General features: G+C 39.2%; 1 protein-coding gene across 2 annotated transcripts in view; it reads left to right on the top strand.

The window, feature by feature from the left end:
* The first annotated feature begins 335 nt into the window (after nucleotides 1–335).
* TMEM165 (transmembrane protein 165) overlaps nucleotides 336–27,750 on the top strand; it is a 42,608-nt gene continuing 15,193 nt past the window's right edge. The window contains exons 1-2 of one of the 2 annotated variants that reach the window (XM_049886921.1): nucleotides 732–816; nucleotides 17,086–17,188. In XM_049886921.1, the coding sequence (XP_049742878.1) occupies nucleotides 17,171–17,188 (18 nt within the window). In that variant the 5' untranslated portion in view covers nucleotides 732–816; nucleotides 17,086–17,170. Of the gene's footprint in view, nucleotides 817–17,085; nucleotides 17,189–27,750 lie in introns of both variants that reach the window. The other variant, XM_049886920.1, reaches the window with a different exon arrangement.

Raw genomic sequence — 27,750 nt, 5'->3', positions numbered from 1 at the left:
CCAACTGTTTTCACATTAAAAAAAAAAAAAAACATTTAGGAAAGGATAAAAGCAGAGAAAGGTCAGTCTAGTTGTTAGGGCAGAAGGCTCCGGAGGAAGCAGAAATAATAAGCCGCGCAGCCCTGGGACGGTGGAGCAGAGAAAAGGGAAAGGGGTCCCGCCCGAGTGGGGCGCGGGAAGGATGCCGCGAAGAGGAAGGCCACGTGGCGTCCGGTACCTGCCTAGGACACCCAGCCCAATGGTAAGAGGGCGCCAGCCGCGCCTCAACCTGCCCTAGGGACGTCACGACGCCGAGGCGGACGCCGGGCCAATGGGAGGCCGTCACGGACAGGGGGCGGGGCCCAAGGAGTCGGTGCTGGGCTGCGCGGAGACAGTTGGTCGAGTCCTGTGTGGCCGCCGCCTGAGAGAACGAGACCTGAGCGGGTCACCGCGGCCTGCCCATAAGCCTCGCGCCCGCCGCTCCCACCTTCCGCATGGCGCCGACTCCTTACTAAGCAGCGGCGTGGTGTGCGGGACGCGAGGACCACGCCGCGGAGGCGGCTCCGGGTCGAGGCTTCCAGTCGCTAGCACTTCCTCCTGCTGCGCCCTTGCGTGGCGGTCTCGGCGGGTGGGATGGCGGCGGCCCAGGGGAGCGGCCGCGCATCCGCGCCCGGGCTGCTTCTGTTCCTGCTGGTTCCGCTGCTGTGGGCCCCGGCCGGGGTGCGGGCCGTCGTCGACGAAGACCTTAGCCACCGGAACAAGGAACCGGCGGTGCCTGCTCAGCAGCTGCAGCCGCAGCCCGCGGCAGGGCAGGGCCCCGAGCCGGCTCGGGCCGAGGTGCGGTGGAAGGGCCGCGGCGGGCGGGACCGCGCGGCGCCGTGGGCGGGGGATGGGGCGGGCGAGGTGCGGAGTCTGCTGCGCCGGGTACCAGGCTGGCGCTGCCGAGAGCGCCGCCCCCGGCTGGGGGAGGGGAGGCCGGCCCCTACTCTCCAGACTGGCAGACGATCCCAGCGCTGTCTTCCCGGTCGGGCCTGGCCGCGCCTAGCTCCTTTTAGGGAAACGGGACGCTCAGGAGGCAAACCTTTAGTTCGGACGGACAAAGATGCTACTGAGGAAAGGGCGTCTAATTGATCAGGTGTATCGTAGAGTAGTGGGAAACACCTACCCTAAGTAGAAAGTTTTTAGTAGAGGGAGCTGGGAGGCAGTTTGTATTCCCCGGAGACAGTAACATTGGCCGTTTCACTCTTGGAACAGCTTATCTCAAACTGCTTACCCAAATTCAGCTTTGCATGACTTGCGATTTTTGTTAAATATATATGGGTTATGAACTGTGACTTTCACTTTTTTAAAAACGCGTTTTGGCTAGCAGGTAGTAGGCCTTAGGGACGCAGAGGAGTAGTCAGATTTTCCACAGTACAGAGGGCTGCAGCAGTGTTGGGTACTAAAACTAAATTTATAAGTATACAAAAATCCTGTATTTTGGCCTTCCCGAAATACATGTAAATTAACTTCTGAGTTTGTGTTAATAGATGACTCTGCCTAGTCACGTGTGGTCAAACCTTTTTAAACGTTTTCCCTCCGGCCGCCCTGTGTTCTTTCACTAATTCCAATTGCCGGATTCAGGCGCTCTTTATAGTCTCTAACTAAACAACCGCAAGTTGGGGCCCGGTTGGCGCTCAGCGTCCCCCATCCTCCTGCCTGTTGCCATCTAACTAATCTTCCTAAACATTGAATCTTACCACTTCTCAGAAATCGTGAATGATTTGCCACTGCTTACAGATTTCAGTCCACCCTCTTTAGCTGGATGTTCAGGTTTCTTCATGATCTGGGCCCAGTCAGCCTCCAGTCTTCAGCCACCACTCCCTTGCACGTATGTTGTTAGATGCCCTCGAGTCAGTTCGACCTATAGCGACCCGACGGACAACAGAGCATACGCTATACTCAGACCAGAATGTGCTTCAGGCACTTCTTGGAGCATGCCATGTGCTCTCCTGCTGGTCTCTCCCCCCAACAGACCTCCTTGATTTAAAAAAAAAGCCAGGTCTTGCAGCCCACTAGTCAGAACCTTTCCCACCCTTTAAGAACTGGCAGATGCCTCCTTTGAGTGAAGCCTCCCCTAAAATTTCCTGATTAAAAGCGATTTGTCGTTCTTCCAGTAACATGGTTTTTCATAGGACCAATGGATGGAAATTTCAGAGGAGCATATTTTGGTTTCACTAAGCAAGAATTTTCTAAGAATTAGAGCTGTCCCAAATGTAGTAGCTGTTCTTGAGAAATAAATTCTCATTACTGGAGGTACTCAGGCAGAAGTTGTGTAACCTACCAGCCATCGGAAATGATACGAGATTCCTGTATGGGAAGGAAGCTCGGATTTAAAATTATTGTGAAATAACGATTCATTGAGCGGATTTCATTCTCACAGCAGCCCATTAAACTGGTAGAGCAGGTAACGTTTTCCTTTTATAAATGAGGAACTTAGGTTTGGAAAAAGTGATGGGTCAGTCAGTGTCATAGAGCTAGAAGCTAGTACTCAGCAGGATGAGAATTAGAATCTGATCTCTTGTGCCCTAGACAGGTCATACTGCATCACGCTGGACCTCTTAACCTATTTTGTTTAATTCAGTAATTGATTTTAATAGTTTGATTAATTGAGTAAATGACTAGATAGTATGCTAATGTAGGTCTTTTGTCCTGATGCCTAGCTTTTCTTTTCTCCCTTTTTGGGTGCTCTTAACATTTTATCTAAGGAGCCCTGGTGCCCTATGGTGAGGGGCCTGGCTGCTAACCAAAAGGTCATAGATTCGAACCCACTAGCTGCTCTGCGAGAGAAAGATGTGACAGTCTGCTTCTGTAAAGATTATGGCCTAGGAAACTATGGGATAGTTCTACTCTGTCCTTTAGGATCCCTGTGAGTTGGAATTGACACCATAGCAATGGGTTTAACATTTTAATATACCTTATGGCATGTTCACACATACACATCCTGCTGCCTTGGGATCTAGTAATTTGTGTACGTTTACTACTAGCTTTTGAGTGTCATGAAAGCGTGGCAATGCCTTATTCATCTTTGCCTTTTCCATACAACTTTACCCATTCCTGGAAACCCTGGTGGTGTAGTGATCAGGAGCTACGGCTGCTAACCATATAGGTCAGCAGTTTGAATCCATCAGGTGATCCTTGGAAACTCTATGGGGCAGTTCTGCTCTGTCCTGTAGGGTCGCTATGAGTTGGAATTGACTTGATGGCAATGGGTTTGTTTCTTTTTGGTTTGGTTCTTGGCATTTATTAAATACTTTCCTGAATGAAGTATTTGGATCTCAAGTTTGTATCATGAGTTACGAAATGCCTTTATGGAAAAATTGACTGTAAAATAACCAGAAAAAAACAAGTTTTTTAATCCAACTTTTTTCCTTTGTTAACAGATTTTTACTGGATGAAGTATGATTATACCCATTAATGAACTGGCGTTTCACACAATCTAGTTTCAACTGATTGTATAACTTGTTAATTCTAGAAATGTTATTTTTTTAAAAAAGAAAAGGTCAAAAGCATTTGAGCTAATGAGTTACACATGTCTTGTGATAACAAAGGGATGTACTGCAGATCAGATCAAGAGGTGTGCAAGGATTGTGTATATTTTAATGTGATGAGAAACAAGGGTCTACTGGTGGTTGGGAACGTGGTGAATGGGTTTCCCTGTCTCTTGCCCTCTGCCTGCCCTGGTCCTTCACAGCAACGTGGGGCTCGCATCTGCACTGCCCTTCTTGTCACTCCTGGGCTCAGCTGACCCTGTGTGCTATTTCCGCTTCCGAAATTGAACTGAAGTGCTTGTTCATGAAATGCATTCTTAGTGTTCATCGTTGAACTTTCTGTCTTTTAATCCAGTATCATTTTTTTTTTTTAAAACAATAGCCATTTTGGGTTAAATAACTGTGTGTGTGTGTGTGTGTGTGTGTGTGTGTGTGTAAAAGAGAGAGAATATGAATGTGTAATTTTATGCAAGTTTTAATCATGTAGTGATTTTTGAGATACAAATAATGGTAGATACGGCTGTCAGTACCCTTTTGGACAGCTACGAAAAACCGAGCCATGCCAGATAAAGGCCGCAGTGGTAGAGACAGTATCCAGGTTTCAAGACCCATATTTAAGTTGTCCTAAGTAGTTTTTTTTTTTTTTTTTTTAAGGGATCCTTGGAAAGGGATCCTTGGAAACCCTGGTAGCGTAGTGGTTAAGTGCTAAGATTGCTAATCAAAAAGCTGGCAGTTCAAATCTATCAGGTGCTCCTTGGAAACTCTGTGGGCCAGTTCTACTCTGTCCTATAGGGTCGTATGAGTTGGAATTGACTCGACGGCAATAGGCTAGGCTAAGGGATCCTTGTCTGTAAAACTGGGATTTTATAATATTGTTTTTAAATAAGACTTTTGCCTTTTAATATTTTGTTATGATCTTGGTGTTTGTTTTTAGATAGGAATTTATTCTAATTTCTATATTTTAGTAGAATCTTATTTGTCTTTTTAAAATTATATTCTCATGAAATTTTTGGTATGGCTCAAAAATAATTTTTCTTCTGTCTGTAGTATGTTGGAAGAGATTTTTCTTCCATATGTTTTCTTTAAATGTCATTTGCTTGCTTTTTTTGTCTACTTTTTGGAGGTAAGAAATGATCAAAGTACAATGTAATAGCCATATAAGCAGAGGTTCAGCATTGTTAAATACCCGAAAGTTTCAAGTTGGTGATTTGCTTTGTAACATGCAGTTGATCTTTTAAAACGTATGACATTTAAGTTTAACTTTTTTTTTGCCATTGTGTGAGAGTGGACTGCTGAAAATGGAGGAGAAAAAAATTCCCCTTCGTTAGCAGGCATTCAAGTTCAAGGTATAAAAATGTAGTTGTATCTTATAGGGTGCTTTAAAGCGAAATAACTGGGCTTCTAACCGGAGGAGATATGATTGAATAAGTGTTTGAATCTCTCAGATGTCTTAGGGGTGGGAGAGAGGTAGACAAGGGAAGAAAGTAATGGCCATTTGGTTCAGAAGCAGGTGGGAACCCAGGGGACCCAGCTGGGTTCAGAACAGGAAGGAGGCCAATAGTCACACATACTAAGATGTTAAAAGTAAATCAAGGGAACTAGACATAGTAGTGGATGCTGTCTTATCTATGGAACACAGGAAGGGTCAGGCAGATGAAGTGGTGTGGACTCAGGAAGGGCTGCTCAGCAGTACTAAACTTTAGAACCAGTTAGATTCTTGGTTCTAAACTTTAGATTCCAGTAACCAGGAATTAGGTTAAGTCTTTTTGTAATTTCCATGGAATTCACTATATCCTCTTATCTCCTGATTTTCTATGACATATACCTCTAAATTCCTGAGTCCCTTTTTGTTCTAAACCTGCGTGGTGAGAGGAGGGGAGGATGAGAAAGGGGGAGGAGAATTTTGGCCTGGGTTGGGGCAGAGGAGGGTGGAAAGGCATGTAGGTCACTTTCCAATCCACAGTGGCAGCAGTGAGCATTGGAGCATTGCTGGACGATTTGGGGGAATTGGCAAAGAAATACAAGAACTAAAGGGAAACAATCTGGGATTACTAAGTCAAAAAATAATTATTTTCGACGGTTTAGGTACATTTGCCAGAAAAGTTTTTATCAGTTTATGTAACTACCAACAATATATGGATACCTATATCATTAAAAAAATATATATATCATTGCACCCTCCTAAACCCTATGAGTTGGAATCGACTCAATGGCACTGGGTTTTTTGTTTTGTTTTTAAGCCAAAAAAACCCAAACCCATTGCCATTGAGTCAATTCTGGATCAAAGCGACCCTGTAGGACAGAGTAGAACTGCCCCATAGAGTTTCCAAGGAGCCCCTAGTGGATTCCACCTGCCGACCTTTTGGTTAGCAACTGTAGCATTTAACCACTATACCACCAGGATTTCCTTTGTACCTTCCTAGCAGTGAGTATTTTAAGATATTTTTGTGCAGTTTTTTCTTCCTGATTACATGATCATTTAAGAAAATTTGGAAAGTACAAAATATTATATAAAGAAAATGAAAGTCATCCATCATTCACCCAGAAATGGAGACTGATATATACACTTTTACATATATATAAACATTTTTAAGAGCATCAGGATCATTATATATTTCATGGTATCACTGCTGTATTGCTGGCCCATGATTTATTCATTTGTTCTCTAATTTTTGGAAATGTAAGTTTTTTTTTTAATTTTAAGTAATGCTGTCATAAACATCTGTGCATATAAATCTTTATGTCTTTGATGATATACTTACGCTAATTACTGCTACTTTTTTTTTAATAATTTTTATTGAGCTTTAAGTGAACGTTTACAAATCAAGTCAGTCTGTCACATATAAGCTTATCTACACCTTACTCCATACTCCCACTTACTCTCCCCAATGAGTCAGCCCGCTCCCTCCTTCCAGTCTCTCCTTTCGTGACAATTTTGCCAGTTTCTAACCCTCTCTACCCTCCCATCTCCCCTCCAGACAGGAGATGGCAGCACAGCCTCAAGTGTCCACCTGATGACAAGTAGCTCACTCTTCATCAGCATCTCTCTCCTACCCATTGTCCAGTCCCTTCCATGTCTGATGAGTTGTCTTCGGGAATGGTTCCTGTCCTGGGCCAACAGAAGGTTTGGGGACCATGACCGCCGGGATTCCTCTAGTCTCAGTCAGACCATTAAGTATGGTCTTTTTATGAGAATTTGGGGTCTGCATCCCACTGATCTCCTGCTCCCTCAGGGGTTCTCCGTTGTGCTCCCTGTCAAGGTAGTCATCGGTTGTGGCTGGGCACCATCTAGTTTTCTGGTCTCAGGATGATGTAAGTCTCTGGTTCCTGTGGCCCTTTCTGTCTCTTGGGCTCATAGTTATCGTGTGACCTTGGTGTTCTTCATTTCCTTTGATCCAGGTGGGTTGAGACCAATTGATGCATCTTATAGATGGCCGCTTGTTAGCATTTAAGACCCCAGACGCCACATCTCAAAGTGGGATGCAGAATGTTTTCATAATAGAATTATTTTGCCAATTGACTTAGAAGTCCCCTTAAGCCGTAGTCCCCAAACCCCCGCCCTTGCCTCCGCTGACCTTTGAAGCATTCAGTTTATCCCGGAAACTTCTTTGCTTTTGGTCCAGTCCAGTTGAGCTGACCTTCCCTGTATTGAGTATTGTCCTTCCCTTCACCTAAAGTAGTTCTTATCTACTAACTAATCAGTAAATAACCCTCTCCCACCCTCCCTCCCTCCCCACCTCGTAACCACAGAAGTATATGTTCTCTCAGTTTATACTATTTCTCAAGATCTTATAATAGTGGTCTTATACAATATTTGTCCTTTTGCCTCTGACTAATTTCGCTCAGCATAATGCCTTCCAGGTTCCTCCATGTTATGAAATGTTTCACAAATTCGTCACAGTTCTTTATCGATGCGTAGTATTCCATTGTGTGAATATACCACAATTTATTTAACCATTCATCCGCTGATGGACACCTTGGTTACTTCCAGCTTTTTGCTATTGTAAACAGAGCTGCAGTAAACATGGGTGTGCATGTATCTGTTCGTGTGAAGGCTCTTATTTCTCTAGGGTATATTCCAAGGAGTGGGATTTCTGGGTTGTATGGTAGTTCTATTTCTAACTTTTTAAGAAAATGCCAGATAGATTTCCAAAGTGGTTGTACCATTTTACATTCCCACCAGCAGTGTATAAGAGTTCCAGTCTCTCCGCAGCCTCTCCAACATTTATTATTTTGTGTTTTTTGGATTAATGCCAGACTTGTTGGAGTGAGATGGAATCTCATTGTAGTTTTAATTCGCATTTCTCTTTGGCTCATGATCGAGAGCATTTTCTCATGTATCTGTTAGCTGCCTGAATATCTTCTTTAGTGAAGTGCGTGTTCATATCCTTTGCCCACTTTTTGATTGGGTTGTTTGTCTTTTTGTGGTTGAGTTTTGACAGAATCATGTAGATTTCAGCGCTGGTCTGAGATGTCATAGCTGAAAATTCTTTCCCAGTCTGTAGGTGGTCTTTTTACTCTTTTGGTGAAGTCTTTAGATGAGCATAGGTGTTTGATTTTTAGGAGCTCCCAGTTATCTGGTTTCTCTTCATCATTTTTGGTAATGTTTTGTATTCTGTTTATTCCTTGTATTAGGGCTCCTAGGGTTGTCTCTATTTTTTCTTCCATGATCTTTATCGTTTTAGTCTTTATGTTTAGGTCTTTGATCCACTTGGAGTTAGTTTTTGTGCATGGTGTGAGGTATGGGTCCTGTTTCATTTTTTGCAAATGGATATCCAGTTATGCCAGCACCATTTGTTAAAAAGACTATCTTTTCCCCAATTAACAGACACTGGGCCTTTGTCAAATATCAGCTGCTCATATGTAGATGGATTTATATCTGGGTTCTCGATTCTGTTCCATTGGTCTATGTGCCTGTTGCTGTACCAGTACCAGGCTGTTTTGACTACTGTGGCTGTATAATAGGTTCTAAAATCAGGTAGAGTGAGGCCTCCCACTTTGTTCTTCTTTTTCAGTAATGCTTTACTTATCCGAGGCTTCTTTCCCTTCCATATGAAGTTGGTGATTTGTTTCTCCATCACATTAAAAAATGTCATTGGAATTTGGATCGGAAGTGCATTGTATGTATAGATGGCTTTTGGTAGAATAGACATTTTCACTATATTAAATCTTCCTATCCATGGGCAAGGTATGTTTTTCCACTTAAGTAGGTCCTTTTTAGTTTCTTGCCCTAGTACTTTGTAGTTTTCTTTATATAGGTCTTGTACATCTTTGGTAAGAATTATTCCTAAGTATTTTTTATCTTCTTGGGGTCTACTGTGCATGGTATTGATTTGGTGATTTCCTCTTCGATGTTCTTTTTGTTGATGTAGAGGAATCCGAGTGATTTTTGTATGTTTATCTTATAACCTGAGACTCTGCCAAACTCTTCTATTAGTTTCAGTAGTTTTCTGGAGGATTCCTTAGGGTTTTCTGTGTATAAGATCATGTCATCTGCAAATAGAGATAATTTTACTTCCTCCTTGCCAATCCGGATGCCCTTTATTTCTTTGTCTAGCCTAATTGCTCTGGCTAGGACCTCTAGCACGATGTTGAATAAGAGCGGTGATAAAGGGCATCCTTGTCTGGTTCCCGTTCTCAAGGGAAATGCTTTCAGGCTCTCTCCATTTAGAATGATGTTGGCTGTTGGCTTTGTATAAAAAAAGTATAGATGCCCTTTATTATGTTGAGGAATTTTCGTTCAATTCCTATTTTGCTGAGAGTTTTTATCATGAATGGGTGTTGGACTTTGTCAAATGCCTTTTCTGCATCAGTTGATAAGATCATGTGGTTTTTGTCTTTTGTTTTATTTATATGGTGGATTACATTAATGGTTTTTCTAATATTAAACCAGCCTTGCATACCTGGTATAAACCCCACTTGGTCGTGGTGGATTATTTTTTTGATATGTTGTTGAATTCTATTGGCTAGAATTTTGTTGAGGATTTTTGCATCAATGTTCATGAGGGATATAGGTCTATAATTTTCTTTTTTTGTGATGTCTTTACTTGGTTTTGGTATCAGGGATATGGTGGCTTCATAGAACGAGTTAGGCAGTATTCCGTCATTTTCTGTGCTTTGAAATACCTTTAGTAGTAGTGGTGTTAACTCTTCTCTGAAAGTTTGGTACAACTTTGCAGTAAAGCCATCCGGGCCAGGGCTTTTTTTTGTTGGGATTCTTTTGATTACTGTTTCAATCTCTTTTTTTGTTATGGGTCTATTTAGTTATTCCACTTCTGATTGTGTTAGTTTAGGTAGGTAGTGTTTTTCCAGGAATTCATCCATTTCTTCTAGGTTTGCAAATTTGTTAGAGTACAATTTTTCGTAATAATCTGATATGATTCTTTTAATTTCAGTTGGGTCTGTTGTGACGTGGCCCATCTCGTTTCTTATTCGGATTGTTCCTTTCCTGTATTTCTTTAGTCAGTCTGGCCAGTGGTTTATCAATTTTGTTAATTTTTTCAAAGAACCAGCTTTTGGCTTTGTTAATTCTTTCAATTGTTTTTCTGTTCTCTAATTCATTTAGTTCAGCTCTAATTTTTATTATTTGTTTTGTTCTGGTGCCTGATGGATTCTTTTGTTGCTGGCATTCTATTTGTTCAAGTTGTGGGGACAGTTCTCTGATTTTGGCTCTTTATTCTTTCTGTTTGTGTGCATTTATCGATATAAATTGACCTCTGAGCACTGCTTTTGCTGTGTCCCAGAGGTTTTGATAGGAAGTATTTTCATTCTTGTTGCATTCTATGAATTTCGTTATTCATTCCTTAATGTCTTCTATAACCCAGTCTTTTTTCAGGCGGGTATTGTTCAGTTTCCAAGTATTCGATTTCTTTTCCCTAATTTTTCTGTTATTGATTTCCACTTTTATGGCCTTGTGGTCTGAGAAGATGCTTTGTAATATTTCGATGTTTTGGATTCTGCAAAGGTTTGTTTTATGACCTAATATGTCGTCTATTCTAGAGAATGTTCCATGTGCGCTAGGAAAAAAAGTATACTTTGCAGCAGTTGGGTGGAGAGTTCTGGTATAAGTCAATGAGGTCAAGTTGGTTGATTGTAGTAATTAGGTCTTCTGTGTCTCTATTGAGCTTCTTACTGGATGTCCTGTCCTTCTCCGAGAGTGGTGTGTTAAAGTCTCCTAGTATAATTGTGGAGGTGTCTATCTCACTTTTCAGTTCTGTTAAAATTTGTTTTATGTATCTTGCAGCCCTGTCCTTGGGTGCATAAATATTTAATATGGTTATATCTTCCTGGTCAATTGTTCCTTTTATCATTATGTAGTGTCCTTCTTTATCCTTTGTGATGGATTTAATTTTAAAGTCTATTTTGTCAGAAATTAATATTGCTACTCCTGCTCTTTTTTGCTTATTGTTTGCTTGATATATTTTTTTCCATCCGTGAGTTTTAGTTTGTGTCTCTAAGTCTAAGGTGTGTCTCTTGTAGGCAGCATGTAGACGGGTCGTGTTTCTTTATCCAGTCTGAGACCCTCTGTCTCTTTATTGGTGCATTTAGTCCATTTACATTCAGTGTAATTATAGATAAGTATGTGTTTAGTGCTGTCATTTTGATGCCTTTTTATCTGTGTTGTTGACAGTTTCATTTTTCTACTTATTTTTTGTGCTGAGACGTTTTTCTTTGTAAATTACGTGTTCCTCATTTTCATAGTAGTTGACTTTATGTTTGCTGAGTCGTTACGTTTTTCTTGGTTTTTATTTTGAGTTATGGAGTTGTTATACCTCTTTGTTTTTACCTTAATATTAACCCCTTTTTTTCTAAGTAAAAACCTAACTTGTATTGTCCTATATCGCCTTGTATCACTCTCCATATGGGAGTTCTGTGCCACGTGTATTTAGTTCCTCTTTTTGATTATTGTGATCTTTTACATATTGACTTCAATGATTCCCTGTTTTGAGCGTTTTTTTTTTTTTAATCTTAATTTGTTTTTGTGATTTCCCTATTTGAGTTGATATTAGGATGCTCTGTTCTGTGACCTTGTGTTGTGCTGGTATCTGATATTATTAGTTTTCTGACCAATTTCCTTTAGTATTTCTTTTAACTTTGGCTTGGTTTTTGCAAATTCTCTAAGCTTGTGTTTATCTGTAAATGTCTTAATTTCGCCTTCATGTTTCAGAGAGAAGTTTGCTGGATATATGATCCTTGGCTGGCAGTTTTTCTCCTTCAGTGCTCTGTATATGTCATCCCATTGCCTTCTTGCCTGCATGGTTTCTGCTGAGTAGTCTGAACTTATTGATTCTCCATTGTAGGAGACCTTTCTTTTCTCCCTGGCTGCTTTTAAAATTTTCTGTTTATCTTTGGTTTTGGCAAGTTTGATGATAATGTCTTGGTGATTTTCTTTTTGGCTCAATCTTAAATGGGGTTCAGCGAGCATCTTGGATAGATATCCTTTCGTCTTTCATGATGTCAGGGAGGTTTTCTGCCAACAGATCTTCAACTATTCTCTCTGTGTTTTCTGTTGTCCATCCCTGTTCTGGGACTCGAATCACATGCAAGTTATCCTTCTTGATAGAGTCCCACATGATTCTTAGGGTTTCTTCATTTTTTTAATTCTTTTATCTGATTTTTTTTCAGCTATATTGGTGTTAATAGTGCAACATTTTTAAGACTTTAAATGTGTGTACACAAATGTCCTCTAGATAGAATGTATTTATTTACACTGCAGTTAGCAGTGGGTTAGGCTGTAGTTTTATGGCTTCTTTGTCAGTATTGAATAGTTACAATGTTGTTAGTTGCTGTCAAGTTGATTCCAACTCACTTGGACCCCACTAGATAATATAAAACAAACCTGAAAACCTTACAGGTAAAATGATACTTTGTTTTTCTTCTTTATTGAAAATTTTAATGTTTCTTGGCTGTATTTTGACTTGTGAGTCATTGCTTCATATCCTGTATAAATTAGTATCGTGTTTTTCTTATTGATTTGTAAAAGTTCTTTATGTAAGGTGTCTTAGTTTGCTAGTGCTGTGTAACAAACATACTACAAGTGGGTGGCTTTAAAGAACAGATATTTATTTTCTCACAGTTCTAGAGGCTAAAAATCTGAATTTGGGGCATCTGATCCAGGGGAAGGTCCTTTGTTTCTTTCAGCTTCTAGTAGCAGCTAGCAATTCTTGGCATCCCGGGGCTTTTAGAGTGTTTTGCCTCTGTCTTCACTTGTCTTCTTTCCCCTGTGTGCCTGTGTCTGTTTCTGCTCTGTTTTAAAGACACCAGTCAGAAGGGGTTAGGTGTAGGACCCACTGTACTCTGGTATCACCTCATTAACATAACCCCCCCCAAAAAAAAAACCTGTTTCCAAAGAAGGGTCATATTTGTCATATTGACTTCAACATAACTTTTTTGGGTAAAGATTTCAATCCGTAACATAAGAATATTAATAATTCTATCTTGCAAACACATAATCTCATATTGTTTGTTCTAATTATGAATGGATTTTTTATATACACAGATTTAAATTTTTACAAGTTTAAATTTTTGCTTTTTTTCTTTGTAATTTTGTGTTGCTTTTAAGAATAAAATCCTGCTTCCTAGACTAATAAATCCAAATGAAACCTATTGCCATTGAGTCAATTCCAACTCACAGCAACTGTATACGACAGTGTACAACTGTCGCATAGGGCTTCCAAGGAGTGGCTAGTGGATGCAAACTGCCAGCCTTTTGGTTAGCAACTGAGCTCTTACCCACTGTGCCACCAGGGCTCCAGACTAATACACACTGATTCATGTTTCCTGATACGTTTTTGTAGTTCTTGGAAAAACGGTTAACATGCTTTACAGCTAACCAAAATGTTAGAAGTGCAAGTCTGTCCAGAGGCACCTTAGAAGAAAGGTCTGGAGATCCACTTCCAAAAACTCAGCCATTGAGAACTCTGTGGAGCACAGCTGTACTCTGACATACGTGGGGTCACCAGTGAGTCAGAGTCTATGGCAACTGGTGCTTTTTTTGTTACCTCTAACTTGCTTAAGCTCAATATCATCAGTCAGAACAAGGCTAGGGGCTGACTACAGAACAACCATCAATTGCCCATATGCAAGTTCAAGTTGAAGCTGAAGAAAGTTAGAACAAGTCCATGAAAGCCAGGTATGACTTTGAGTATACCCTACCTGAATTTAGAGGCCATTTCAAGAATAGATTTGATACATCAAACACTAATGACTGAAGACCAGATGAGTTGTGAAATGACATCAGCGACATAATACGTGATGAAAGCAAGAGGTCTTTAAAAAAAGACAGGAAAGAAAGGAAAGACCAAAATGGATGGCAGAAGAGACTCTGAATCTTGGTCTTGAAGGTCAGGTAGCTAAAGGGAAAGGAAGAAATGATGAAGTAAAAGAGCTGAATAGCAGATTTCAAAGGGTGGCTTGAGAAGACAAAGTATTATAATGACACATGCAGGGACCTGGAGTTAGAAAACCAAAAGGGGAGAACGTGCTCAGCATTTCTCAAGCTGAAAGAACCAAAGAAAAATTCAAACCTCGAGTTGAAACAGTGTAGGATTCTGTGGGCACAATACCGAGCAATGGAGGAAGCACTAAAAGAAGATGGAAGGAATACACAAAGTCACTGTACCAAAAAGAATTGGTTGATGTTCAGTCATTTCAGGAGGTAGCATATGATCAACTACCAATGGCACTGAAGGAAGAAGTCCAGTTTGCACTGCAGGCATTGGCAAAAAACAAGGCTCCAGGAATTGACAGAATACCAATTGAGATGTTTCAGAAAATGAATACAGCACTGGAAGCGCTTACTCACCTATGCCAAGAAATTTGGAAGACAGCTTCCTGGTCAGCCAACTGGAAGAGATCCATATTTTTGCCTATTCCCAAGAAAGGTGATCCAACCAAATACAAAAATTATTGAACAATATCATTAATATCACATGAAAGTAAAATTTTACTGAATATCATTCAGAAACAGTTGTAGCAGTATATCGACAGGGAACTGCCAAAAATTCAAGCCAGATTCAGAAGAGGATGTGGAACGAGGGATATCACTGCTGATGTCATATGGATTCTGGCTGAAAGCAGAAAACAACAGAAAGATGTTTACTTGTGTTTTATTGACTATGCAAAGACATTTGACTGTGTAGATCATAACAAATCATAGATAACATTGAGAAGAATGGGAATTCCAAAACACTTAATTATGCTCATGAGGAACCTGTACATAGATCAAGAGGTAGTCGTTCGAACAAAACAAGGAGATGCCACATGGTTTAAAGTCAGGAAAGATGTCTGCCAGGGTTGTATCCTTTCACTATACTTACTCAGTCTGTATGCTGAGCAAATAATCAGAGAAGCTGGACTGTATAAAGAAGAATGCAGCATCAGGATTGGAGGAAGACTCATTAACAACCTGTGTTACACAGATGACACAACCTTGCTTGCTGAAAGTGAAGAGGACTTGAAGCACTTATTGATGAAGATCAAAGACCACAGCCTTCAGTATGGATTACACCTCAATATAAAGAAAACAAAAATCCTCAGAGGTGGACCAATAAACAACATCATGATAAGTGGAGAAAAGATTGAAGCTGTCAGGGATTTCATTTTACTTGGATCCGCAATCAATACCCATGGGAGCAGCAGTCAAGAAATCAAAGGGTGCATTGCATTGGGCACATCTGCAAAAGTCCTCTTTGAAGTGTTAAAAAAGCAGAGATGTCACTTTAAGGCCTAAGGTGCCCTTGACCCAAGCCATGGTGTTTTCAGTCACCTCATATGCATGCAAAAGCTGGACAGTAAATAAGGAAAATGAAGGAAGAATTGATACCTTTCAATCATGGTGTTGGGAAAGAATATTGAATATACCAGGGACTGCCATTAGAATGAACAAATCTGTCTTGGAAAAAGTACAGCCAGAGTGCTCCTTAGAAGCCAGGATGTCCAGACTTCATCTCACATACTTTGGACATGTTATCAGGAGGGATCAGTCCCTGGAGAAGAACATCGTGCTTGGTAAAGTTAGAGGGTCAGTGAAAAAGAGGAAGACCCTCAATGAGATGGATTGACACAGTAGCTGTAATAATGGGCTCAAGCATAATAACAGTTGTGAGAATGGCGCAGGACAGGGCATTGTTTCATTCTTTTGTACGTAGGGTCGCTATGAGTCAGAACCGACGGGACAGCATCTAACAACAACAACTTGTTTAATCCATCTGGAATTTTGGTGAGAAGTATAAGGGTATATTAGGTAGGATTCCAGTTTAACCTAAGAAAAATATCCTATGTTTTTATATCTATTACATATATGCATATAAAGATCTAAAATATAAATAAACCAAAAAGTTTGTAGTGATTAATTTTAGAAAATTTTTAAGAAATTTTCTTCATTCTATATATATATATTTTTCTTTTATATTGCATATTTTCAAGGCATTCTACATTGGGTATAAGTTACCTGTACAGTCAGGCAGAAAAAAATTTGGAGGCAATCACTCTGAATGTATAATCATGACTATACCTCAATTTACAATCCCATTAAAAAAAAGTACTGTTAGTTACATGGATATTTTCTTTTATGCAGTTTATATTTCAGGTTACTCACTCAGTTTTTTTCTTATTTTTTCCAGGGTAGAACATGTATACTGTTAGTGGAATACAAGAAGCTCAAGTCCCTTTAGTTGGGGGAAATCAGATAGATTTAATAACGATAATTTGCAACTTGCTGTGAATTCTGGAAGTCCAAAGAACTCCTCTGCTTTCATAGCACTGTTGAAAAAGCCAAAAGACCCTATTACCTGACCCAGTACAAATTCTTGTTAGCGTGTTTCTGCTTTACTGTTCTTTGGCATTTCTTTATTTATTGTCTTTTAACTGCAAGAACATGTTCCACAAAATATGTTGAACTCTTTCCCATTTTCATTAAGTTGCAGTCCTTCTTCACCCAGTCCAACCTCCCAATTCTTGCTTTTTACTCTACAGCCAAGGTTGAGGACTCTGGTTTTACTAATGATTATTCTCAGGACAAAATGATCGTAATGTTAATTGAATTTATTTGGTAATATTCTACTATCAAAACAATTCGTTATGTAAATCTGTGAAGCTAAGTACACTGAATACATTTTGAATATGAAAATTTATAAATACATTGTAAAACAGTAACATAAAAATAAAGTTGTTAAACATACATTAAAATGAAAAATACTTATAAAAGTAGTTGTTAAATATATATTATCATTCTGATATGAATTAGCAAGTAACAATAAAAATGAGGTATTTAAAAAGCTAAAACATCCAGAAATACATAATAATGAAAACTTAAAATATAGTTTTTTAAATCTTAATGGAATTTTTAAAATCCAAGTTATCTATGGTATCATTGTTTAAATTGCATGTATATTTTTGTGCATATTTTTCCAGCTTCTGAAAAGGCTTTTTCTGACTTCATACCAGTAAAGGTGAAGAGACAGCTATAAGCCAGTTCTAAGCATTTTCTTGTAACGCCTTTATCTTCAAATAATCTCATTTTTGATAATTCTTTTTTGATAACTTGTTGAGCAACATTGTTTTTGTTTTTTTGCAGGGACATCAGTCCTTTTCTTGGTAGCAAGCTGTAGATTTTGTTTCAAAGAAAGCATCTTCATCCTCTCTAGTTTCATCATGTGTAGATGGGGATTCCGATGCAGGTATCTGTATCAATTTCACATTTGTGTTCATTTGAACTCTAGTCTTTGAACTAGAATAGGAATTATTTATTTCTTTGATTGTCATTTTCTTCTTGAAGATCATGAGAGTATAAAAGAATACTTTCTAAATGAGAGTACTTTTTTTGTTTTTACAATTTTTCATTTTGGAATTAAAGTTTTCATTTTGAGTAGCGAAGAGTTTTATTAGCACGTTTTTTAAATTTCAGGTTGTCGATCCTGCTTTCAAGATATAAGTAGTTTGGATTTCAGACATTAAAATACTGAAATAGTCAGGTTTGCACCAGTAAAAATACTGTTATTACTTACTGTGATACAACACTGTATAACTGAATAGTGGAATATCGAAATTGGAATTTAAGTCACTATATCAGACCTCCTGTATACATCTTAACATTTGTTTTTATACCCATGCTTTGCCTTTCTTAATGTATTGGATAAAATTACCATATTTTCTATACCCCATCTCTGTATCCATGTTCCTGTGTCCCTTGATCTTCAATACTTTGCTTCCTTCATATGTTCATTTTCTCCCTGTCCATTGGTTCATTTCTGTATGTTTACAGTTTTCTCTTATTTTGAAGGGGAAAAGAAAAGAACATTCATTTAATCCTTCTGACCATGCTAGTTTCTGTCCTGTTCTTCAGTCTTCAGTTATTAAATCAAACTTCTAATTAGGGGATTAGCTACATTTTCACTTTGCTTTAGTTTTCATTATCTGGCTTCAGTCCCTGCCTTTTTGTTGAAATTCTTATTTTGAAGGATACCTATAACCTAGCTAGTTGCTAAATCTAGATGTCTTTTTCAGTCCTCTTTTGATGCTGTTAACTCTCTGCTTTGTTTTTTTTTGAATAAATATACATGCTGGGACAGAGGATCTTTAGGTCTTAACGGTGTTGGTGGTTTTGAAATAACTCCTACCCTATATTGTGTGCGTGAACTTGGGAAAATTATTTAACCACATTGAGCCTCAGGTTCTCCTCTTGTGTTAAAATGAAACTCTGTATATGGAAATACTTGGCCCCTTGAATGGTAGTTCAGTGAGTCATAGTTGCCCCTAACTACCTTTGTGATGCTCCACAGCCCAGGTCTCTAAGTATCTAAGATAATTTTTCCTTTTTATTTTCTCCTCTCGCTTCCCATATTTACGGACATTCTCTAAGGCTCATTTTTCGAACTTCATTTCTTTGCTTTCTGTCTTGGAAATCTCATCTACTTGCAAAGCTCTAGTGATAATTTTAGGCTGTTGGCAACCAGATATTATACCTTGAGGCTGTTCTGCCCTAACTAAATGCAGGTGTCCATTTTTGATGACCTCTTGGGAAACTTCATTTGAATTGCCTTAAATTTTACATTTCTAAAACTAAACCCCTATTAGTTCTCTTGCCCACATACCTTTTAAGAGTACTAATATTTCTCCCAATCAACCAGGCAGAAAACAGTCACTACCATCAAACGCTCCCCAGCTTTAAAGGTCTCTTGATTTTGTCTTTTCATCCATCCTTTGTGGAATTTTTTTCTTCTCTAATTTGTCCTCAACATTGACTTTTCACTGGTGACCTCCTAATTGACTGGTCCAGCAGCTGGTATTTTCTGCACTCCTTGCTCTGGTGTATTGGTCACAGTGCCTTGATTGTGTTTATGTCTTCTACTCAGAAACTTTAAAGGGGTATCCTTTTGCCCCTAAGCTAGTCCATAAACATATGAGATTTTTCAGTCTGAGCCCAATTTATATTTCTCATCTTACCCCAACCAGCCATCTTTTATTTTTTATAAAACAAACAAGTCCTTTGAGGCTTACCATGAAATTTTGACGTTGTCAGGAGTTTATTATTGATTGCCGAGAAACAGTATTTTGGTTATTTAAATAAGAGATTTTAAAGGTAAAAATACTTGTTTTTAAAACCATTTAGCTTGGTTTTAACTTAGGAATTTTATTTTAACAAGAGACCAAACCCTGTTTGGTCTACACAAAGAATAGATTAACCTAGTAATTAAAGAAAATTTTGTTATTTTAACAGTGAGAAACTTACTTCTTTGTTTATATGTTATTTGATATTAAGGCCTTTAAAAATTCTTAAGATTTAACCCATCAGACCTATAGTTGCAATAAACAGCATTAATCATAAATTCCTGTCTTTGTTATATATTTCTCATAGCATAAATCTTTAAACAGCAAACACATTCATTAGTAAACCTGAATATACATCTTTTTTCTGTGGTATGAGTTTAGCTTTTCTTCTTTAGTATCTTTAACTTTTTATTTAACTTTCCTCTGACCTACTACTGTCTGTATAGACGTTAGGTTTAGGGTGTTAGGGTTAGTTTTATGGTTAGGGTAGGGTTAAGTTTAGGGTTAACATTAGGGTTAGGGTTAGATTAGGGTTACTGTTTGTATTAGGGTTAGGGATAAAGTTTGGCATAGCGTTAGGTTTGGGGTTGGGGATACGGTTAAGGGTTAGGGTGAGGGTTAGGCTTAGGTTTACAGTTAAGGTGAGGGTTTAGGGTAATTGTTATGGTTAGGGCTAGAGTTAGAGTTAGGCTTAGGGTTAGGGTGAAGTTTCAGTTAATAGTCAGGGATAGGGTAAATATTAGAGTAGGGTTAAGGTTAGTGTTAGGGTTAGGTATAGGGTTAGGGTTCGGGTAGGGGTAAGGCTAGGTTTAAGGCTAGGTTTACGGTAAAGGGTAGGGCTAGGTTAGGGTTAGGTTTAGAGTTAGAGTTAGTGCTAGGGTTAGGGTCAGGTTTAGAGTTATTGTTAGGGTTAGGGTTATGGTAGAGTTAAGGTTAGGGTTAAACTGTCTGTATATATCCATCTAAATTCTTCTTTTCTCTTTCTTTTCTTGGAACAGCCAGTCTTTTTGGTTTCAGGACAAAATTACTATCTTTCCTTTTAATAAAGCATTCTGTATATTTAATTCAGCTTAAGTTAATCAGAAAGTTCTTGGTAACTAAGTCGACATATTATGAAACTTAAAAACTACTAGAATGAATTTACTTTTATCAATTCCTGGGAATACTAGGACTATTTATCTAAACATTTATTATTAAATCAATCAGAGTAAGTTCTTTGAAAAATTAATAATCTAACAATACCATCTGGCGCTTTTAAAAAATTATTTAAAACCTTTTGCATATTTTATAGGATTCCTTTAAAGAAGTGATTTAGAATAGTTTGTTTCTTTTTAAGGTCTTGTTATAGTAATTAAAATAAACAATTCATCTTTTCTCAGTGTACTTTTTAGATATATTGATTTATATAAAAGTTTTTCAGAATAATTATTAAAAGCCCAGCCACAAAAAGTAGGTTTTTTTTTTGGAAGGGTGAAAAGACAGCCTTATGAAAGACAGTAACTGCTAACCATAGTCTTTATTTTTTGTGATTTCCCTGTCTGGGTTAATATCTGATTGCTCTGTCGTGTGGCCTAATCTTGGGTTGTTATCTGATGTTATTGATTTTCTAACCAGAGAACTCCCTTTAGTATTTCTTGTAATTTTGGTTTGGTTTTTGCAAATTTCCTAAACTTCTGTTTATCTGGAAATATCCTAATTTTGCCTTCGTATTCGAGAGACAGTTTTGCTGGATATAAAATTCTTGGGTAGCCATAGCCTTTAACTTTATGAAATACAAAAACTCAAACAGAACATTAGAGGCAGGTTCTCAACACAAAGTGAAACACAAAGACTGTATAAATCTTTTGACCTGTGAGACCTGCTCCAGACTCAGGTTTATATAATATTATACAACGTAAATACTTTCTTAGCATCAAACGAAAGTTCCTCAGAGGAAAAAGAAGACAGCACAAAATGGGAACTCATGTTCTTAAAGTGATCACAGAGATTCTAAATTGCTTCTAAGTATATTCAGCTTATAGTTGTTTTAAACATGAACTTTAAATCAGTGTTTTGGTAAAGGGGGAATCTAAACTTATTTATCCAAGTATATTTTAAAAGTTTTTTAAATTCATAAAAATTATAAAAAGTTATTAATAAACAATTTTGGGAGAAGCAGTTTATTCAGTCGCCTGGTAATTAGTTTTGAAGGTTAGAAGTTTTGAATAAAGTTTGTAGGTCCTTGAGTTATTTATACAGTTTCCTCCACTATCTGAAATGTAGGTAGCATGGTCAGCCAGATTGCTTGATCACACAAAAGCTGCTCTTTCTTTTGCCTGATTATTATGTAGATTAGCTGGTATAAATAAGGGAGTTCAAGTTTAACAAGGATTTCACTAACTTTAAATTGCTAACCTAACCCACAGCCACAAGTCTAGTCAAAATAGGCATACGTGCAAAAACTATTAACCTGCAAGTGCCAGCAACACAACAGCAACAAAAAAATACCCAGAGAAAACAATAGAGTTCAAAAGATTCCAAAGTGGCCATAAACCTATAATGTCCCTTAATCAGATGATGCTCCTTTGTGGGATAAACACAAAACAGGGAGGGGCTGTAACACCTCCCCACCCGCCGTTGGTGTTACCTAATTAATGTAAGATAGAAACACGGAGCTTAATGCATCTCACAGAGAATGAAGAAAATGAAAAGACCAGCCTTGTCTTCTGTCAAGAAAAATCCATTAGATGGCAACCAAAACTAACCATTCACTTCACCAATTCAATACAGCAGAAGTTAGACACATGAAATCAAACATTCAACGTGCCTGTACGTTAACGTTCAAGGCATTGAACAGAAAAATGAGACAGAAGCTACGTAAATGCTGAGAAACCCTCAACACAAAGAGTGGGGGGTTGAATTTGGAGAAGGGTTCACCTCCAGAACTCTACACTCAAAGGTTTTGAGAGCCGGCCAAAGTACAAAAGGCTGTTTAAATTGGCACTAATCCTGATCCTACAATTCCTCAGAGTCTCTACTGAAGAGGGGGACTACTTTTGGAATCCTGGGTGGACCCCTAAACTGTCGTAGCAAAAAACTACTCAGGCAAAGTTCAGAGGATCATTCAGCATAAAGATTAATCCAGATGAAGGAAGCCACTAGCTCACATAAGTGAAAATACGGTGATTTACAGTGAAAGGGTCTCAAGACAAAGGTTATATAGGGGTAAGGCATAATTGGTTAGTTTTTAAATGAGGTCACAGGTGAGGAAAGGACTTCTGTTGGGTACATTAAACAAATGGACTATGGGATTGGTTACAGGGGCTGCTCATAGAAACTTAAGGCAGAGAGGTTACAAGTCGTAGTCACAGAAAGCTTACTATACACTATTAAAAGTTTGAAATAAAACACTCCTTGGGCTGTCATCTTTGATGCAAAATATTTCTTGTAGATGTGTGTACCAGCTCTTGCTGGTGCTAGGACTCTTCCTCCTTAAACTCTGCTTGTTTAAATGATACCTTTCTGGTTGCCTGGGAGCTTCAGGTAAAGCTGGGGCTAGATCATAAATGTATTTACATCAAAGCCACTATTTTGGAATGCATTTCTTTCATATCTTGGCTTGTCTGAAGAGAAAATACTTCCCTCTGTAGCTGCCCACAATTGCTGGTTTAGATAAAGAGGCTGAAGAGCAGACTTTGTTAGCTTCAGTTTCAAATCTTCTGCATGTATTAGAAATGTGGATTTAGTTCAGACATTTCAGTTTGACCAAAGGTTTAGGAAAATTTCTCTCTTATAGTAGTGAACAAGTAAGTGTAGAGCGATGCTTTCTGGCTGGACCTATCTGAAGCCAGTCAGAGCCTTCAAAGAATTGGTCCCCCACAGCTGGGGTAAGAAGTTGGGTCTGAAGTTTTGAAGTGGTGTACAACACATGCCCCGTAATCATGTACTTGGTAAAAAAAATTTAAAAGGCACAAAGAATGTTGAGTGAAAAGTATGTCTGTTTCCTTTTTGTATTCTAGTACAGGGATCAGCAAACTACAGTCAGCCACCAGTCACCTGTTCTAGTAAATCATTTTATTGGACAGAGCCACACCTCTTCATTTAAATATCGTCTAGGGCTGCTTTCAAGCAATAGAGTTGCGTAGTTAAAACAGAATGTATGGCTCACAAGGCTAAATGGCCCTTTAAGAAAAAGTTTGCCAACCTCTGTTTTACTCATTCTGATCCTTTGGAAGCACCCAATGTTACCTGTTCCCTGAGATTTGGCATGTATTTACAACCATTTTTTTATATACTGTGTACATTCCAGTGTATGCTCCCCCCATGCACACAATGACTACGTACATAGTATATGCACTTCTTAAAAAAACTTATCTTACTGATTTTACCGCATCAACATATATGAGACACTCTTATTTTTAGGTCCGTAATATTTGGTTATAAGGACGTGTCATCTTTTTAACCAGTTCCCTGCTGATGGGTGTCTATTTTGTCTCATTCTCACAAATGATAGTTTTAAGTTTGTACATTGTGCCAGTTATCTAGTGCTGCTGTAACAGATATACCACAGTGGATGACTTTAACAAAGAAATTTATTCTCTCACATTCTGGGAGACCAGGAATCCAAATTCAGGGTGCCAGCTCCAGGGGAAGGCTTTCTCTCTCTGTCGGCTTTGGGGGGAAGTCCTTGTCATCAGTCTTACCCTGGTCTAGGAGCTTCTTAGTGCAGGGACCCTGGGTCCAAAGGATGCACTCCTCTCTTGGTGCTTCTTTCTTGGGGGTGTGAAGCCCCCCTCCTCTCTGCTGGATTCTCTCTCTTACATCTCAAAAAAGACTGATGAAGACACAACCTGATCCTGTAGATGGAGTCCTGCCTTATTAGCATAACTCTCTAATCCTGCCTCATTAGCATCATAGAGGTTAGGATTTACAGCACATAGGATAATCACATCAGATCACAAAATGGTGAATAGCCACATGATACTTTTAGGGGACGCAATTTAATCCATAACATTCTACTACCCTTTGGCCCCCAAAAGTTCATGTCAGTGCCACATGTAAAACAGTTCACCCCATCATATAGCAAAGGTCTTAACACCAAGTCCAAAATCTCATCTTCTGCAAAATTCCTCTTCATTTGTGAAATCTAGAATACAAGTTAAAGTTAGCTGCTTCCAAGGTACAGTGGTGGAACAGGCACAAGGTAGACATTTCTGTTACAAACGGGAGAAATTGGAGGAAAAGAAGGGATAACAGGTACCAAATAAGTCAGGAGAACATACTACATTAGCTCTCAAGCCTTGAAAATAATCCTCTGTTCTCTGAGACCATTTAGGCAACGGCCATACCCTCCAGACTCTGGGTGCTGGTCACACTCTTCAGATTCTAGGTGGAGGGCCCTTGGCCCTGGGCTTCAGTTCTGCCTTCCAGGCCTACAGGAATGACAACTCTGCCCCCTTGGATTTAGGCAGCCCCATTCTCATAGTTCTTCTGAGTGGTGACCCTACCCCCTCAGCCCAGGCAGGCCCTGTTCTTCTGCCCCTTGGGCATGGCAGCCCAGCCCCTTTGGCTTTGGGTAGCAGATCTGGCCCCATCCCACTGGCACTTGTAAATGGCAGCCCTACACTCCGGAGCTGAGCTGGTCCAGAACTGAGTTTTGAAAGCTAGGAGGCAGTGACCCCACCCTTTGAAATCTTGCAGTTCATGGCCTTACTTTTTGAGACTGAGACATCTCTGCTTTCTGAGTTCCTTGTCTGTTAGATTCTGGTTCCTGGTTTCTTGGCCTCTTGGCCCCTCGAGCCTCACTGCCCACATCTCCCCTGCTTGGGCAAGTGTTCCAAAACTCTTTAGCTCTACCAGTAATTACCTGGAGGCACTCCACTCTGCCAGTAACCTTTGGCCAGACTGCTGGAAGGCACTCAGCTTTCTTGCTCCGTGGGTCGGCAAGTGTAACTCTACCAGTAAGTGCCTGGAGACACGCCACTCTGCCAGGAAGCCTCCGGTGCAAAGGCACTTAGCTCTCTTGCTCTACAGGTCAGTTCCCATGCTGTCTCCTGTCAGTCTCCAGGTTCTGCTGCTACTGTTTCTATTCTGCTGCTTCTCACTATCTGTGCTGTTTCCAGTGTAACAGCTTTCTTCACTTTCTTCTAAGTCCTCACCAGAATTGTCTTCGATGTCCATAATTCCACCAAGTCCCTTAAAGGCTTTTACTATTATACAAAACCCAGTGCCTTTTACTATTAGGCACGTTAAGACTTCTCCAGCCTCTCTGTTTTCAGTTTCAAAACTGCTTCCACATTTTTGGTATCTGTTAAAGCAGCACCCACTCTTCTGGAACCCAATTCTGTCTCAGTTGCCTAGTGCTACTGTACCAGAACTACCACAAGTGGATGGCTCTAATAAACAAATTTATTCTCTCATAGCTAAGGAAGCTAGAAGTTCGAATTCAGGGTGCTAGCTCTAGGGGAAGGCTTTCTCTGTTTGCTCTGGGGTAAGGTCCTGGTCATTAATCTTTCCCTGGTTTAGGAGCTTCTCAGCACAGGGACCCCAGGGGGGTGGTATGTGCCCCCCCGCCCGCAGCTAGATTCTGCCTTTTATATCTCAAAAGAGATTGACTCAAAATACAGCTGAATCCTGTAGATTGAGTCCTACTTCATTAGCATAACTGCCTTTACTCTTGCCTCAACATCATAGAGATTAGAATTTACAGCACATAGGATAATCACATCAGATCACAAAATAGTAGACAGCCACCCAGTAACTGGAAATCATGGCCTAGCCAAATTGACACATTTCGGGGAGGGGGCACAATTCAATCCATAGCATACATGTTTCTTAATACAAAAGGATTAGATTAACTCCTTGAGTATTTCTGTTTTAAACTTTCTGTCATGTACCTGCCATGATTCATTGCCTGCAGTATGCATTGTTTTATTTGAGGGGGACAGGATCCTTAAGCTTAGAATTGTTGGGGAAGGCTGTTTTTACTTTTTTTTTTCGCTTAAGTGTGGCTACAAGAAAATTTAAAATTACATGTGGCTGGCCTTTGTAGTTTGCATATTTCTGTTGGCTCACCCTCCAGGATGGAGTATAAGATTCATTTGGGGAACGAGTACATGATTAGATGGGCAGTGTTAGTTACCAGAATTACGTGTATAAATTTTACATTCTCTGTATAAAAAGGGTAGTTACAGTGTCTTAAACATTAGTGAAATAACATGATGAAATTAGTTTTAGGAAGATGAAACTGACCGTGTGTCATGCTACACAGCAATTTTAATTGTCTGCTGTGTACTAGGTATCATTCAAAGGGTTTCATGTGTATCAACTCATTTAATCTTCACAACAACCGGATGAGGTGTAGGTATCCCCTTTTTATAGATGAAACTTGAGGCACAGGGAGGTATACTGATTTGCTCAAGGTCACTTAGTAACTGGTACTGCCTTGGATATGAACACAGGCATTGTGATTCCAGAGCTCATGTATTTAACCATTACACTGTATCACTGTGAAGGTGAGTTAGAAAAAGGAGATGATTTTTGCACATAGTAAGCACTTAGGCATTTGATTAACAATAAATGAATGGTAATTGATGATTTTCTTTCTCTATTGACACTTTCATTTTTAAAAATCTTCACAATACCAATACTTCTGTTTTAAATATTTTTATCATGATTGTAGGTTGATATTTAATGGTATAATTTTGGCCACCTGGGACCAGCTGAGGTCCCATTAAGGAATGCCATAAACACTAAGAATATAACAAAGCTATAACTTGGTTTTTCTCGTGTTCTGTATATGGGAAGATGTATTTTTTTAGTTTTGTTTTGTTGTACACTTAAGGCAGGTTTTATTTTATCCTTCTCATTTCATATAGGAAAAGAGGCTAAGTAATGTGTCCAAGGTTTTATTTATAAAACAACGAGGATAGGTAGTTTTGATCATTCCTGTGGTTTGATTTAAAACATGAACATTTTCTGTTTGAGCTCAGAGCTAATTGATCATAAATGGTACAGATTTATTCCTGATTTTTTTCTTGGATTTTAGATCTTAAATATTTTACCATGAGGTTCCTTCATTTAAAAAGTATATCCAAGAGGAAAATGTTACTCTAATAAGAGTTGAGTTGAAATGCCTTTATTTTTTAGGATACTTGATTCTCATACTGCACGGTTTAAAATCAGGAATGGTGTGCTGTCAGCGTTACTTCCTTTCACCATACTTATTCAATCTGTGTGCTGAGCAAATAACCCAAGAAGCTGGACTATATAAAGAAGAACACGGCATCAGGATTGGAGGAAGACTCATTCACAACCTGTGTTACACAGGTGACACAGTTTGGCTTGCTGAAAGCGAAGAGGACTTGAAGCATTAACTCATAAAGATCAAAGACTACAGCCTTCATTTTGGACATCATGCTTGGTAGACAGCAAAAAACAGGAAGACCATCAATGAGATGGATTGACAGAGCGGCTGCAACAGTGGGCTCAAGCATAGCAATAATGTGAGGATGGTGCAGGACCAGTGTTTCATTCTGTTGTACCATAGGGTTGTTATGAGTCAGAACTAACTCGATGGCACCTAACAACAATAGTGCTCATAGGGTATTGAAAGAAAAAGGAAGCTCCTTTTAAAAAGAACGTCAGCATAGTTGGAGCTAAAATGGTAATGGAGAGAAAGCTAGAATCCCTTAAAATGATACTTGCTTAATCA

The sequence above is a fragment of the Elephas maximus genome, chromosome 5, assembly GCF_024166365.1.
Source record: "Elephas maximus indicus isolate mEleMax1 chromosome 5, mEleMax1 primary haplotype, whole genome shotgun sequence".
Classification (NCBI taxonomy): Eukaryota; Metazoa; Chordata; class Mammalia; order Proboscidea; family Elephantidae; genus Elephas; species Elephas maximus.
The sequence above is the reverse complement of the archived record's forward strand: the minus strand, read 5'-3'. Positions and strand labels throughout refer to the sequence as shown.